The sequence below is a fragment of the Micropterus dolomieu genome, linkage group LG22 (assembly GCF_021292245.1).
Source record: "Micropterus dolomieu isolate WLL.071019.BEF.003 ecotype Adirondacks linkage group LG22, ASM2129224v1, whole genome shotgun sequence".
In the NCBI taxonomy this organism is placed as follows: Eukaryota; Metazoa; Chordata; class Actinopteri; order Centrarchiformes; family Centrarchidae; genus Micropterus; species Micropterus dolomieu.
Window position 1 is genome coordinate 16734048 of NC_060171.1, and position 16986 is coordinate 16751033.

Sequence of the window (16986 nt, forward strand, 5' to 3'; positions counted from 1 at the left end):
TGAGTTTCATCTGGCTTGATCGATAGATATAACTGAGTATCATCTGCATAACAATGAAAGCTTATGGAATGTTTCCTGATAATATTGCCTAAAGGAAGCATATATAAAGTGAAGAGGATTGGTCCAAGGACAGATCCTTGAGGAACTCCATGAGTAACTTTGGCGTGCATGGAGGACTCATCGTTAACATGTACAAACTGAAATCGATCTGATAAATAGGACTTAAACCAGCTTAGAGCGGTTCCTTTAATGCCAATGAAATATTCCAGTCTCTGCAATAGGATCTGATGGTCAATGGTATCAAATGCAGCACTAAGATCTAATAAAACCAGTACAGAGACAAGTCCTTTGTCTGATGCAATAAGGAGGTTCAAACCAGTTTTAATCTTTACATGTTACTACAAACAGACTCACTCTTGACTGACTTTAACGCAGCCCCATCTACAGCCCTGGAAGTTAACATATTCCCTCCCGATGTACCTTATATTAGCATTTGAACCTCCTTTATGTGCACTGGTGTTAGTAAAAAGAGTTTTACTTTCTGATGAGTTCAGCAGTATTGGCCCTCGGTGGCATTTGAGTACCATTCTCACAGGAGGCAGCAGAAAACTGAGGCTAGAATAGATAGATAGATAGATAGATAGATAGATAGATAGATAGATAGATACAAGTGAGATTCATTTAAACTCCAGATCTATGGAATCACTGAGTATGGCCAAGAAGATGTCCCTATTGAAAATGTCTAAATGAAAAGGGCTATCTTGGATGTATTTTTAAGAAATGTGTCACTGGAGAGTGTTTCTGGATGGAGCGGGTTTTTCAGTTAACCCTTGTTGTAACTGAAAAGGGTGTGGGCCTCGAGAATATTAATAATGAAACCATGTAAAACTGATCACATTGTATTCTAAGTAAATAATTATTATGCCTGCCATGTTGTGACAAATAGCACTAAATTGTGTAGTCAATTGGTTAGACATGGAAAGAGATCTCTGCAAGCTATTATATTTCTATATATCATTGATCACCGCATGGTAACTTGTCGTGATGTTATGTGAAAATGCTAGGGGAATAACTAGGCACTGCTGTTATTCTGAAGGACCCAAATCCCTGGAAATAATGACACAAGAGGAAATAGAACTCGAAAAAAACACAGCTGTCTCTCAATCTTTGACGAATGCATTGGATTTAATCAGCATTACCAGTTAAAGTTGCTATTTTGTGTAGTAACAGTGTAATTATACTGTAATGGCTGTCCTGAATAGATGAAAATTCAGGAAAGGCTGTGGTAAAACAAGTTTCATTTCAGTCTGTTGCATTATAATAAAGAAAGCTCACATAACTACAGCCTTACTCCAGGGTGTAAGAACAATACCACGTAAAACAACACCGTATCAGCATTTAGAAACATTATCTTCTTTAGAACTATGGGGTTTTTGGGCTTCGTGGTAAGTCTGAGCTCTTACTCTGTATGGGTATGAGATTTTCCCCCTAGCCATGCATGCTCTGTGTTAACCTTTTTGCTTCCTCGTGGCGTTTCCTAGTATCACATGCCTCTGAAAAGATCACAGCCTTTAGCATGCTACTGGCTGTCCTTGCCTGCATTGTTGAAGGGAGTAAAGTGTTCAGATGTGAATCCTCCACTCCCTCCTCAGAATGGCAACCTGCCACTCCACTGGGCTCTGCAAATTATGGCTCTTGGCCTGCTCTGTGATTGTCTGGAAATGTGATTTTGATGCACTAAACAGTTTGTGTCTGTCATGACTGATTAGCGTCCTTGTTGCAGTTGGTCAGAGGTGCCAAGTCTATAGATATCTCTGGGATGCACAGGCGTGCTCTGTCGCGAGCATGTTAATATATGGCCGACCCTCAAGCTTAACAACACATCTAGCAGGACTTGCATATTGAAAGGACTGGGAGGAAAGGCATGGCATTTTATGCAGGGTTGACATGAAAATAAGAGTTTGCGTTCCATAGCCCTATTGTGCCATGCTAATCCATTATATTTAAAGTAATTCTTAGTTTTCTGTGAGAATAGCAAAATAACTTTTCAAGGGAGTCCATTAAACAGCTATTAGTCAGGAAGTAAGTCAAGAAAAAGAAAGAACTATTTTCCTTTCCAGGCATGCCTACATTAACATTTAACAGGAAGGTGGGTCTGCTCAGTGATCTTCTTCTAACTGTTTCCTCTCATTCTGTTTCACCTCCAGCGTAGAGGTTGTGGAATTCACCAACCCAATGACCTTTGTTTCCTCTGTCTTGTAATCAATGCCTTCCTCCAGTGTTAAGCACTGGAGTTATTGATGTCTCCACACTGGCTGCGCTGGGACAGCTGCCAAGCCATGTGAGACTGCTGTTCCAGGGTGACTTCTCCTTGTCCGCTATTGGCTGAGCTCGTAGGATCACAATCCTCCCTACACATTTAGGTTTTAGGACCTCAATGGCAAATAAAATTCTTGTGTGTTTGGTTCTGCCAAAAATAGCTAACCTCACAGAGAAAATACAGTGGATGTATCAAAATGGACATAACAAAACTGAAACAACTTTTTTTGTGCCCTCCGATGTCATTTAGCCCATAAAAATATTGTTGAAAAATATTGTTTTGCTTTAGGATAATGCTGGTAGTTTACAGCATACCATATGTTTTTATTTCAAGCAGCCACTGGTTTCTATTAATTTCCGTGGACTGTCAAGTAGAAACTTGTTATTAACTTGTAATGCAGTTTTAAGCATTTGGTGGCCACTGAGCTATGCATTCAGAAAACCAAATGCTGGAGAGAAATAATGATTTGTTGATGTTGTAAAGAGAATATAGCTTGCTTAGCTTCCTTTAGAGCACCAACAGGGAGAGTTGTAGCAGTCAAAATGGTGACTGCTGGCAACTGGGCAATAGCATGATTTTAGCCTAAAAAAAGGCAAGCAAAACACCAAATTGTTCACTGTAATAGATCACTAATCCCAAGCAAGCTTAAAAGTTGAGTTTCAGTCCATTATGATGAATGGAAAGGAATGGCTGCCTGGAAGGTGGGAAATCATTCAAAATCTTAATGAATGCTTTAGAAAGCAGTCTGAAAGAATGTAAAGTATAGGTGATTTGTAGTTAAAGCTGATATCTTTAATCTTTTTAATCAAGAAACTGTTAATATTTGCATATGTGTGGAATGCAAATTGCTATATTTACTGGGCTTTTGAGACTTACTTCACTGCATACTCTGAAATGCAGATCAGCTTGTCATCACTTGCCAGGTAAATGTGTCCTTGTTGAGGTTGCCAGCAAACGCTGCAAACAAGGAATTTCACACCATGTCTATGTTTTCATTCATCAAAATTAAGCATATAGTCCCAGTAGTTGTTGTCACGCTTTGCTACCTGGAGCATTTCCATGTTGGTGCTTTGACTAATTCAAATACTCAGCACACTTCCATTCAACCTTGTACTGCAACACTGACATCTATGCTGTAGACCTCACACCACTACACAGAGTAACAGCAAGCAGATCAGAAGCTAAAATCAATGAAGGATTATCTTATCTTAAAAGACGCAAACCCACTCATGGATGACACTCACAAGACATCCACCCTCTAACGCTGCTCTGGTTATGGTTTGTGTGTGTGTACTACAGCGCCCCCCCCCAGGCCGGAGCCTCAGAGCTGGAGGTGATCTCTCAGCAGGTGGAGGAGGACAACCAGTGCGTGGCCCCTGTCCAGCTGGTCAGCTTCGCCTACAGAGACTTGCCTTTGGCCGCCCTTGACATATCCCTCGCTGGATCTCAGCTCATCTCGAACCCGGATGAAGAAGACAACAGGGAGGGGTACGTCCCACGAATTCACTCCGAAACAATCCATCACTTTCTGTGGTTGCTTGATAATTTGACCACAATCAGTAAAACAATCTCTAGAGATTATTCTGTTATTATCAAGAACTCGTGACTGGTTTGGCTAGCCTGACAAAGCAGCTTGAGTGTGGTTATAAGGAACGTGAAACTCGTGTTTTTGTTCTGAAACTACATGAAACAGAACACTTTCCTTTCATGGTTTGAAGCATATAAAACACCATACCTTCTAAGGAAGGTGGAAACAAATTAGTAGCATGATTATCAATTAAATCTTTCTATGATTAATTTGTATACTAAAAAGCCCAAAAATGTAATTACATATTGATTGATGTTCCTGATGTTCGCCACCGCAGTTAAGAAGATACTAGGAATATGGTGTCTGAGACATTGTCTCTGCTTGTTGCGTGAAAGTGCCACATCCATAATTAAGGCAGAATTGCAATTACTACAATCTATAATCTACCCTGGCAGAGAAAAGCTCTGCCGTCACTCTCTCCATCGCTCGTTATTGCACATGGTAATTACACCTGGTGTATTGAATCAGCCCTCATTTTATATTAGAGTCCAGGAGTCGAGGATATTTGGCGATGAATTTATTAGTGTCACCATGTTAAATGGACAATGTCTCCACTGATGTGTTCATTTTAGCTCAATGACACAGCAATTTCTCGCTACCAGACAGGCTTCTGTTGTCGATTTCTGGCGCAAAACAAACAGTGTTATTCGCACTATAGCTTTCCTGAAATGTCAGAGCCCTGTGGCGATGATGTTAATGTCTATGAGCCCTGCTTGTCCAGGGTTTGTGTTGTTTTCTTATTGCTATATCGCCATGCTGCAGGCCCAGTGCTCTCAGAACAGGACATGCCCCTCCTAGAGCACCCCTGTAGCACATGTCCATGGCTCTCCACTCAGGAAGCGTGACTCACAACCCTTTGGCATGCTGCAATGCTGGCACCCATGCAGAGAAATTTGACAAACAGCATAAGCTTTATTAGAGCATCCGGCATTTCGCAATCCAAGCCCTGGTGTGTCAGCTGACCATGTCCGGCTGGACTTTGCCCGGTCTGGCCAGGTCCGGGCCGATGGCTCTGTGGGACGGAGGGCCGGGACAGATGGGTCATCCCAAACACAGACTCTCTCATCCTACCTTGTGTCTTTCTCACTCTCTCAAATGCTCACAAAAAGCACACATAGCAATGCCACAGCAGAGAGCAGGATCTGGCAGCCCAGCAAAATTATCAGAGCGGGCTCTCTCATATGGCATCATATCACACCCTGGTCACCTGGGATTTGGCATTGTGCAGTGGAAAAGTCATGCAGTGCCAAGACATGTCTCTGAGGGATTTATCAAGTCAACAGTGTATATTCTTTATCATGAAAAGTAAGAAGGCATTCATTCTGATTAGAGAAATGCCCTCTTAAGAGGCCAGGAAGTTTAGACGTATTCAGCAGATTAGTGAAAACATGACAGCATCTGTCACCCAGAGTTTGAGTGTTACATCAACTTCAACTTTCAACTTTATTTTGTCCCTAGAGGGCAATTTGTTTTCCAACAAGGCAAAATACAATAAAGAACACAGACATACAGTGGAGGGGAGGTGCCTCATTATCATCATCATCATCATCATGAACTACATCATCATGTCATCACATCTACACTGCACACTCAGCCAAGTGATTAGTCTCTCATTAACTCCTCCCCTGGCCTCCTGGGCAAAGGAGTGCTCATACCTGTTACTCTTAAACAGGGGTGAATGCCAGAAGGCAAAATCTGAAATTCAGACTGTAGGGAGTTGGCGTTGTCAAATAGGATGGCTTTAGCCTTCCTCCCTACATGTCTAAACAGGTCAGATAGCATACTCTGCTGCACTCCCAAGATCTTACTGCTCACTTTCACTATCCTGCTTAGATCATTCTTAGCCTTGTAAATAAGGTTCCTGAACAAGCAAATCAAAGAAAAAGTTTAAACAAACCAGGATAAAATAGGATCATGATTGTCTTGTCAACACGAAACTGAGATAATATCCGGAGGCAGAGCAGACGTTGCTGGCCCTTCTTGCACAGCATCTCAGTGTTACAATTAAAATTCAGCTTGTTATCAGTTATCAACCCCAAGGTACTTCTCTACAGAGTCTACCACCTGTCCCTTGATGATAGTATTCTGAGAAGATGGGGGCTGATAAAAATCAATACTCATCTCTTTAGTTTTTGTCACATTAAGTAGTAGAAATGCACCAATATTGAAAATTCATCGACTGACACATTATTACAGCAAACTTTAAAATGCATGTGTTGTTGTGCAGCACTCGTCAGTGTACAGAATATGGAGGAGAGGCGAAAGGAAAGGAAAAGAGGCCCTGAGGAGATCCTGTGGATGTTGATAATTCCTCCGAGATGCTTCCACCTTCACTCTCAGGGTTCTGTTATTAAAAAAATCAAGGATCCAGCCCACAACATTAAAATCTGAACCAAAATTGGGGTTGGATCATGTCAAAAGCAGATGAGAAATCCACAAATAACAGCCCCCTCGCCCAGTTCCGTACACAAACTGTAATGGTAAAAGTAGGAAATAAAAGTAGGTGCCCAGTATTGATGACAAGTTCACTTTTCAGCAGTTTTTGAAAGGGCTTCATAACTAGGGCAGTCAGAGCAACTTCCTATAATCATTAAAACTTTGGTGTGATTGTTTTTGGCCACAGGGATTACTATGGAATGTTTCTAGCTGAAAAATAGTAAGGTAAAAGTCGGCATCCACTTCCCACTTTGTTGATCGCTCTAGATCACTGTATTCATTGCGTAGATTATGAAAAAGAAAAAGAAAACAACCCAGACTCAGACATGACGCTTGCTGCCGGTTGCTGTTAGAGCATGGCCCTGGGCCCAAGTATGTTCAATGAGCTTTTTAGATTGGAATTCCTGATTTTCAGGTCACAGGCATTCTAAGACATACCTGACATGACAGTTTCATACACACATTTATTGTTCGGAAGAGCACTTGTAAAAAAAAACCAACAGAGCCAGCTTGTCGCCACCGGTTCTGGCAGCCTTTGTGACTCATGTGTGTAACCTCAGAGGAGTGGCACAAAGGTGGGATGTGTTGTATGCAGCAAGATTTTAAATTAACCTAGAGAATCAAAGGCCCTAATCGCAAAGCAATGACTGATTTACAGCAATTTTTCTATTTTTCTCCTGTTTATTGGAATGTATAGTCAGGGAGACACCTCTGCGTAGTGTTGGCTAATTTTAGCACTTTATAAACGATTGTGTACAAGAATGTAAACCCACATTCATAGCCTTGTTACTGGTATTCCAGTGGCTTTGATGGTGATTAGCAGGACAGTTTGTTTTCTGAAGCTACTATGAATTACATTCCTGAAATGTTTTTATATCATAGAAATGAGAATTTAGTCTTACAAGGCAGCTTCTCATGGCCCTTTATCAGGAGGCGTGGGCGTTTATGTAGGAGGTGGATGTTCTTGCGGACTACAAGGGGCACATGCAGTCCTTGCAGATTCCGAGCGGTGATGAGCTGGATGGAAATATTAATAGATTTTGGCAGCACCATCTCCAGGACTTACTGGAAAGTCCAAGATGAGGGTGGTATGATTTCACATGTACCTTAGGTAACTTAATTATTGTCTCATGTGTATTATTGTATTATTTTAAAATTCTGCCTTTTTAATAGTTTCAAAATGAAGCTGCATGCCTTGTCATGTTTCTGTATTTTGATTAAGCTGTAGCAACCTAACCATCCTTGCAGCAATCAATGCCTAATAGGGGTTGCAAAAAGGGAATAAGCAGGGCTTAAATAGAATTACCGTAATTAGTGTAAGTGACAACAGCTGTTTGTGTGTGCGAAGCATACGCAAATTGACTTTTAAAATATTTTGGTGCTTTAATTATTTTCAAATTTGGTTCAAATTTGGAAGCTGTAATTAACTATGGCAACATAATTGAGTGTGCATCTGTTTCTTCTATTTTTGAAATCAGAGGGTTTTTTTCATTTTCCTGCATTTGTCAATTTAGTCAGAGGACTTTTTAATAAGGCAATTAAAAGAATGATAAAACTGCATATTTTTTAATTAAATGCTGTGCATGTAAATACAATTGAACTGTACAGGTCTAAACAAAAGTGCAGCAGCAATGTGGTGTGTTGAGATCGTTCTCTACCTTAATCCTGACCTCTAATGGTGACCTCCAGACTGGGTGGGGCCCAGGCTCCTAGAGAGCTTCTTCCTGGCCCCAGTCTCCGGACCTATCCTGCTCTTGTCTTTGGTTATCATCCCTAGATCAACATGCTGCCCACAGCTGCAGTAGCACATGCTGTTGTTCTCCTGGGGCTACACTGAGAGGTGTGAGGCACTGCAGCAATGACAGATGGTTCATATGGGTCAACTTGCTGCTTTGACTGGAGAAGAGAGGAGGCGGAGGAGATAAAGAGAAGGATGGAGGAAGGAATAGTGCAGACGACCTTCCTCCACACCTTCATTCACAAAGCTGCCAGCTGCAGATCACAAGGAAATGGCTCCATTTGATGAATGTCGTATCTGTTAATTAATCCTGTGCCGTGTTGCATGGTGATGGCCACAGCTGCTAGCTGACACAGTGTCGGGTGAAATGTCGGATATTAGATAAGCTTAAGGCTGCCCAGGCCAGCCTAGATTGATTACATTACTCAACATAGAGCTCAGACTTCCCCACTGAAATAAAGTTCTCAAGCCACTTTACTCTCACTAAAATGTATGAACACAGCAGTACATCAACATGCACATGATCAAAACTAGGTTGACAATACTCAAAGTTGAAGTAAAAATGGAATAATTAGAAAAACCTAGACTGTAGAATATAGCACTGAAGGACCTTGCCAGAGTCTAATATGAATCTTGGCAGCAACAATATTTCATGGGGCTTTGGAACCAGAGCCATACTATACCTGTTCTTTGATGATGGATGTCTGAAAATAGAGCAGGATGCCCCCCACCCCCCGACTCTATTTCAAACACACAGAGGAACAGTCCTCTCCATCAAATTGGCTCTCTTGCCTGGCACCATGTGCGACACAATAGATGACATTTGAGTGCAGGTTTTGAGGGTTTGTTAATATTCACAGACATGCAAAGTGTGAGATTGCTTTTTAGGCTGAGAGCGAGAGAGATCAAGTGTCCTGGTGAAAACCCATTTATCAGGGACAGCTTGTCTGCTGCTCTGCACATGGAGCCCCATCCATCTCCATTTGCTTAGTATCTGTGGCCCATTTCTCTGGCAAAGACCAGTTCCGATTCCCCTCTGCTACGTTGTACCATGGTGTGGAATGCAACGAGTGGAGAAATGATAGCTGATCGTACTTGGATCCCAGTGCAAAGGTCTGGTTATCCTGGAAAGCTGCGTTTTCATAAGACTGTTTTAAAAAATGTTTATTTATTACTCAGAGAGAATGCTAAAGCCTTAACTTTTTTCTTTATTGGCATCTGTAATCAATTTGCCCTTTTCATTTGATTTGTTAATTTACTGCAGAAGCGTTTGCTAATTCCCAAGGCATGAGATTGTAAGAAATTAATTGCAATGACACATGTAAGCTCTAAAATGTACCATTGATTACCTATGATAACTTCACTTTATTCAGCATATTCATTGCTAGGCTGTTTTTTCTCTTACAGGGCTTCTTTGCTTCTTTTGGCTGTGATAACACAGAGGACTCAGCAGTGGTTACACAGGAAAGGATTGAGCCAGTTTTTATGTTGGCATTTGTCTTGATTTTCAAGCAATCTATGCAGATGCCCCACCTGTGTTTTCTCAAGGGAAAAGCTCTCTGGTTAAGAAAAAATGCATACATCAGGGATTAAATGAAATGCACTGTATAAAGTAAGTTTAGGAACAAGTGTAATGTAGAGAGTCTGAACAGCCTGAATGGGATGAAGTCATCCAACCTTTGTTGTTCAGCAGCCTGCAGGCACACAGTTGTGGTCCATTTTCCCCTGCCTGAGCCTGCTGAGTTCAGCAGATTGCTGTGAATTGGTTGAAGTTTTTACTGGAGGAACTACGGGATCAGTGCAGAGAGAGAGACATTGAGAGGAAACAGAGAACCCGAGTAGTATCATTTTAAAATGCTGAAGGAGTAGTATCTGACACTGCCCCATACTCCTTCAAAGAAGATACATTCAATTCAAATGCTTTTCCCCAGTGCTTACATGTCTCACTGACATGACATGCCTGCCACTTGAAAAAGAACATAGTTTGTCAAAATAATATATTAAATGACTTTTCAAAAACATGCATAGTTCATAATTTTTCTAATCTTATTATGGATTGTCCCAGTCTGTGGGTCGGGACTCTCCTAGGGGTCCCAAGGTAAAAATGAGGGCTGACAAAATGATTTCAGAGGCTTTATGAAAGAAAACATGTTTTATTTTCGATATATCTTTGTGTGTGCTAAATTCTTGATACTTTCACTTAAAGGTAATATCTCTCTTTGCTGCTCACAACTCACATTTTGAACAGACCATAACTTGAAATTAGGGGTCACATGTACAATAGATGCTGCTTTGTTTTCAAGGGGCATGACCCAAATAAGTTGGGAACTACTGTACTAAAGTGACCAATTTGAAAATGTTTTCATAATTTGTAGTTGCGCTTAAGTAAATGAATGGCCGCTAGCCACAGTGGCCTGAGTCTTGGCAATGTAGAGACTTATTTTTAGCCTCATAGCCTGATTAATCGTTTTGGAAGCAAATGTAATTGTGTGGCAGCTGCCACAGGTCTGTAGCCTAATGTGCTGGAGTTTTTCACCGAGCAAAGTGGCTCTGTTGTAAATGTGCAATCAAGACATCAATCAAGAGTTCCCATCAATTATTTAGAGGCCTTGCAAAGCAGTGCAAGTCATTCAGAGCGACACTATTTTAGGCTTTTCTTGGGAAACATTTTAACGAGTATAGTGTTTGCAGTTGTTCATTGGTTGTGTGTGTGTGTGTGTGTGTGTGTGTGTGTGTGTGTAGGTGTGTTACAATCAATACCTCAGACTAGTTGATAGTCTTTCAGACTCATTACTTCTGAATGAAATTCAGTTCCTTATGCAGCTCTTCCACTCTCTCTCACTCCATCTCTTAACTCACAAACAAACAGAGCACCACCTCTCTGATTTAATTTTCATTTAACTTGTACCTAACGAGTTTACATTGTATTTTATCTTGTCTCAATTACAGGAGACTGTATAATGAAAGAGATGCTCATTGTGATAGGCTCACAACACATTGTGTAACTCTCTCTGACACCTCAATGAAAGTTACTTAGCTGGGGCTGGAGCCAGAGCTCTGTCCTGTCTGTGTGAATGGGCCCCAACAGAGAAACCAAACACCATCCTCTGTGCCAGTCACTCTGCCTGATGTCTTTGTCCGCTCTGTCCTGTCTGCCCATTTCGCTGCAAGGGCCGCTGCAAACGGTGTCATGTACAGCGTGCCATCGCTTCCATCTCAGGCCACTATTGATCAGTCTCATGATCTAATTCCCTTGCTCTGCGCTGCTGTCGGGCACTTTTCGATCTTCCCTCAGTGTGTTACCACTGCAGTCGCTGGCCTGTTGATGTCTTTATGAACCTGTCCACACCATCCTGCATCTCTCATTTCTTCCACACACAATGTTCTAGACATTGTGTGTGTGTTTGTCTGTGATGTTTACTAGTGCACGCACATACTGTATGTGTGCATGACCATCCTTTAAGCCTATTTGAGCCACACCTGCGACCCTGGGAGAGAGTGAGGTGATTTTTTTCTCCCTTGGCTTGCTTCTCCCTAAAGCAGCTTCACTTCCTCATAAATACTTCAGGTCCTCAGCGTTCAAGGTTTAAAGTGATTTCCCTAAAATTAAGTTTCTGAGCTTAGAGTAATCCATCACTGCCATTTACTCTGCTTCCAGACAGAGTTTTTCTTTACAGGTTTATTAAATTAATACCTTTTCTTCCTCGCTTGTGGGAGAGGTCTGAATGAATTATGATTCCACACAGTATGAGTTAAATCATGCTTTTCGTTCCTGAAGGTAAGTGAGGTGTCTCTTGGAGTGTATGCTGCTCATTCTATTTTTTAACTAATGGTCCACAAAGTGACTGTGTGTTAGGCATATCATTAGGTAAATGTTTCTTTTTCTTGGCTCTCCTCCACTGGCAGATGGGGTTTGACAATGTTCCTTGGGAACAAATTGGTGCTGGGGACAGTCTCTATGGTATCTGTTAATGATACCACTGCCCTCCACCACCTCTTTGTCACCCCAGGTGTTGAGCTCCTAATCTGTTGGCATTGGCTGGTACTGAGGGTTGCTGCAGAGGGCTGAGTGGTACTGGTTAGCCTCTGGGAGAGCATTGACAGTGTGGCCGAGCTCCAGCCTCTCTGCTGACCTTGGTAAAGGATGGAGAGAATATGTCGCTGTGTTACCCCAGCTGCAACTGCAAAATCACGCCACTCACAAGGATCCTATCTCTCTTTTTCACCTGAAAGGATAACTGTAGTTTATTGCATTTTAGGTATTCATTTCATATATTCATTTATTTGGGCGGCACGATGGTGCGCTGGTTAGCACTGTCGCCTTACAGCAAGAAGGCTGTGGGTTCAAACACCGGTTGCCCCAGCCTTTCTGTGTGGAGTTTGCATGTTCTCCCCGTGTCTGCGTGGGTTCTCTCCGGGTGCTCCAGCTTCCTCCCACCATCCAAAGACATACAGGCTAGGTTGATTGGTTACCCTAAATTGTCCTTAGGAATTGTCTGGCAACCTGTCCAGGGTATACCCGATGTCAGCTGGGATTGGCTCCAGCCCCCCCGCGATCCTGTGCGCAGGATAAGCGGTTGAAGATGGATATTCATTCATTTTGTCCATGATTCCTACTGGTAACATTATATTCACCAAATTAATTGCTGATATCTGGGAACATGGGGACATTGCTGCAATGCAGTCAAATGGGTCAAGAAACAAGAGACCCATTGGACAAGTTAAAACATACATTTCTTGGACTAAAATAATCAAGCGACCGAAATGTCAATAATAATCCCTTATTGCACAAGTACAGTTGCACCAGAAAGTCTGTCAGTAAACTCTGATTTCTTTTTTTATAAAGGACAATTTAGGTAATAATAGTCGATTGACACAAAAATCATCAGCGACAATACCACAGGAAGAAAACCAAACATCCCCTATTTCGAGCTCTCAAATATTAGGATTTGCTACTTTTCATTGCCTTATATGATAGTAAACTAAACATTTTTGGGGTGTGGATTGTGAGTCAGACACAAGTAGACAACTGAACATGTCATGCTGTCGTTCAGGAAATTGAAACAAGCATTTTCACTATTTCCTGACAATTTATAGACTAAACGATTGATCATTTCATTGAGAAAATAATTATTGGTTGCAGCCCTACTGTACTTCCAAATAAGTTTAGCTGACTTGGGGGTTTGTTTAAACCTGAATGATCTTCTGACTGCTTGTATATCATGACCCATTGGATATCCTAGCAATTAACTTGGTGAGTACAGCAATATCATTACAAACAGGAACGATGGCCAATATTACACAAATAAGACCCAAGTTATGAAAAACAGAATTATCCTTTAACGCAATCTGCATCTTTCTCTGTTCTCTCCTTTCTCCAACTCCCCCTGCTTCCTCTCTGTCTCTCTCTCCACTTCTGGACAAGTCCCAATGCCTTTGAACAGGCAGCAACGTGCTCCCTCTCCCAGTGTATGAGGAGAGTGGAATAAATTGCATCCTCCCTTGTCCTCTGACAGACATTGCCTGTAGCATACTTCTTATGAGGGACAGGCGACAACAGATAGCTGCTATTTTCAAAGAAGCATACTGGCTTTCTCAGCATTGCCTTAGAGACAGGACAGCAACCACACACACACACACCTCTTCCTTCCTGCATCTGGCTTTCTAGGAGTACATCTGAGTAGTGTGTGTGTAATATGCAGAGCTGTGACAAGAAGGGGAAGCCCTGTGTTCCACCTGGAGATTTGTCATTATTTATTTACCATATATCCCCAGGAGTCTTAGTCAGACACAGTCTCTGATTGGAGGAACGTGAAGGGGAGAGTAGGGATGGATTTAAGGCAGGTTTGACACTCACATCTTCAGGCACAATGTACCTGGACAAGGAGCAAGCACACGAGGGACACCAGCAGACTCCACACCAATAGAAAAAATATTGTGGAGGAAATGTGGAGGAAGATGTATAAAGCAGTAGCTTCTAAATCAGGAATGACAATGTGTATATAACACAGATCCAGAGATCAGTAAAGTGTCTTATGACTAACCCAAATTTCTCCCTCACCCATTCCTTCTGATGCTCTCTCAACAACCAGCCTGGCATGTAGGTATGAGAGTATAAACACTGTCATGGCAAAATCAGATGAAGCCATTGTCATTCAGTTAAGCAATCATCTTTTTGGCTGTTTGGACTGCACCCTCCAGATGGTGCACATGCATCCACACTGTCATGCCGGGAGAGCTCGAACAAGAGGAGAGCCAGTGAGCTAACTACCAGCCTGGTTGTTAGCAAAGCAGTTGCCCAGATGGTCATTCAGTCAGTCAGCTATAGCCAGTTTTTACCCAGAGACCTGTCCTGTCATCCAAGCAGCAGAGAGGGGCATTAAACACAGGAGACTCTAATCTCTCCAGAACTACACGTTATTGACTGTGAGGTTATAGATGTGTAATATGTGTAAGAAAATATAGAGAACATAATACACCTACTGACTTCATCTGTTCTTTGAATGTTGTTATTTCAGGCATTAAATCTATTAGTGCTACATATTCAAGCATGTTCTGTTACAGACAAAACAAATAATTTAATGCTTGAATGTGGATTACAATAAATGTCATGTAATCTGTTTCCAAAAATAGACACAAACAAACTAATGGCTGTTATAATAAGTAGGGTACACTGCCTGGTGATGCACAAAAGGACAGCTTTAATGGTAAGAGGGAGGTTGCAGAAAAGGTCATAATGAATGGTTTCATGAGGAGATGAGGAAAGGGGCAACAAAGAAATGACACCATGAATTCCTGAACAGAATTAGCAGAACGTGTATTTATGCTTCACATTAAATTTAGGAGTGTAAATTCATTTCAGCACGCATGCTCTGAATTTGTATGCAGAATAGTGCCCTCTGCTGAAAAACATTTAAAAAAAGGTTGACTGCTAAAAAAAACAAAACAAGCAAGTCAAGGCTGAATACACCTCACGATTTGTGTATCTTGACGTTTCTTGTGTTTTATTGATTTGACCGTGGATGCAGCCCATCAGATCCACACTCTGGAGCAGTATTACATTTTAAAATAACACCACAACAAGAACCCACCATTTATCTTTGTACACACAGCTCTTCTAACCGGCTTTTCTCCTCGTCTCCCCCTACCCGGTCAGGTCAAACTGGCTGAAGCCGTGCTGTGGGCGAAGGGCTGCGCTGTGGCAGGTCTGTCTGCTGTCAGTGGGCTTCAACTGTTTCCTGGTGGCCTGTGTCATTCTGGTGGTGCTGCTGCTGACGCTGGAGCTGCTCATAGACACCAAGCTGCTGCAGTGTGAGTGGTGGAAACCAAGACAGTGTGACGTCGCCTGAGATTATCAATATAATAAGGATGTGGTTTTGAGGACTTTGTCCTTGGGAGGAGGTTTGTTACACTCATTGCTTATGGTCCTGACTTGCAGTAATGTTTGTGGAGAGGGAGAAAAGTTGACTGTTACTTGACTCTGTAGTTGACAGCATAATTGTTTACTCATTATTATGCAAAGGCATTGGGTCAATGTATAGACTTGAGACCTATGACAAAGGAGTAAGTTCACACGAACTTACTATAATATGCACAAAAACTAAGCTGCAGAAAGATCATGTACTTATCACGTTGTTAGACTGAACTGCAGTTTGGATGGAAGGTTATCTTGGCAGAAGGGTTAAAGGTGGGCATAAAGGAAGAAAGCAAAGAAATAATAAACAGAAAAGTATAAAAACATTTTCACGCTCACAGTGTGACATAAATCTGTTTAAAAAATTTCAAAGGTGAACGTGTTTCTTTAATTACAGATAGGCAACATTACCTGCATCTGGCAATCTGTCTAACAGTCACCTATCTTTTAGTGGTGAGCCGCCTTAACAGCAAGTGATAACTAGTTTAAATAGTAGTTACAGTTAACAGTTTTGTGCCTATGATAGCAACATAGAAAGTCATCACTGAAGCACACCCCCACTGTACTATGCTATATTGTACTAGTATGCAATAATCTACAACACTATACTTACTACTAGAGCTACAGCAATAAATTAGCCAGACTAAATTGGCTTTTTGCAGATACATCGGTATTGGCCTATACTGTATGTCAGCCAATTAATAACCCCAAAATTGTGTGTTTGAAGTACAGTAATGAAGCAGAAAATGTCTCTTTTGCATAGTTCCAAAAAGAACTTATAAGTTAATTTATCAACTGCAAATTATCACACTGTGGTAGCAATTTTATCCGCCAATATAACTTTATTAGATTTTAAAACTCTTTACATATACCTGCAACCTTTAATCTTTAACCCTTTAAGGGTGGCCTGCCGAAATTAAAGTGAATGTAAATGGACTATTCTTGGTCAGCAGAGTCTTGCTATGAATTTGGTAGGATTGATTTACATCTTTTGACAGTAAGTTCTGTTTGAAGGCAGATTAAGAGGTCTGCTCTAGTAAATTTATATGATGAGTTTTCTGTTTGAAAATTACCACAATGATCAAACAAATGATGCGAGGTACTGATCAATCATGGTCTGGGGAATGTAAACCTCCTATTACCATAGCTTTCTACAGTTAACACAAAAGGTCAGGTGGTCAAAATACCACTGCGACCTATGACTGCGACCCATGTCACCCCAGTACCACTTTCATTTGCATCATGGCATGGTGGAGACATCCTCATTTATCATAAGTGGAAGGTCAGGGGTCTTGACCTGTTTAATGTCACGGGGCTGAGTGAAGAACACACACGGCGGAAATGTCATTCCAGCAGGATTCAAATGCATTCAAGTCTTCACTGTTCCCCGGGGACTGACTGACTGACTGACATGACGGGGCAGACAAAGGGAAAGTAAGATAAATGCGTGAAGGGAGATTAGCGGACAAAGAAATCAGGCAATAAAGAGT

The 16986-nt window shown here is 41.6% G+C and overlaps 1 protein-coding gene across 1 annotated transcript in view; it reads left to right on the forward strand.

Moving 5' to 3' along the window:
- Positions 1–16986, forward strand: part of tmem266 (transmembrane protein 266) — a 36029-nt gene that overhangs the window by 11020 nt on the left and 8023 nt on the right. The window contains exons 2-3 of the mRNA XM_046037091.1: positions 3620–3808; positions 15239–15393. Of these exons, the coding sequence (XP_045893047.1) occupies positions 3620–3808; positions 15239–15393 (344 nt within the window). The remainder of the gene's footprint in view (positions 1–3619; positions 3809–15238; positions 15394–16986) is intronic.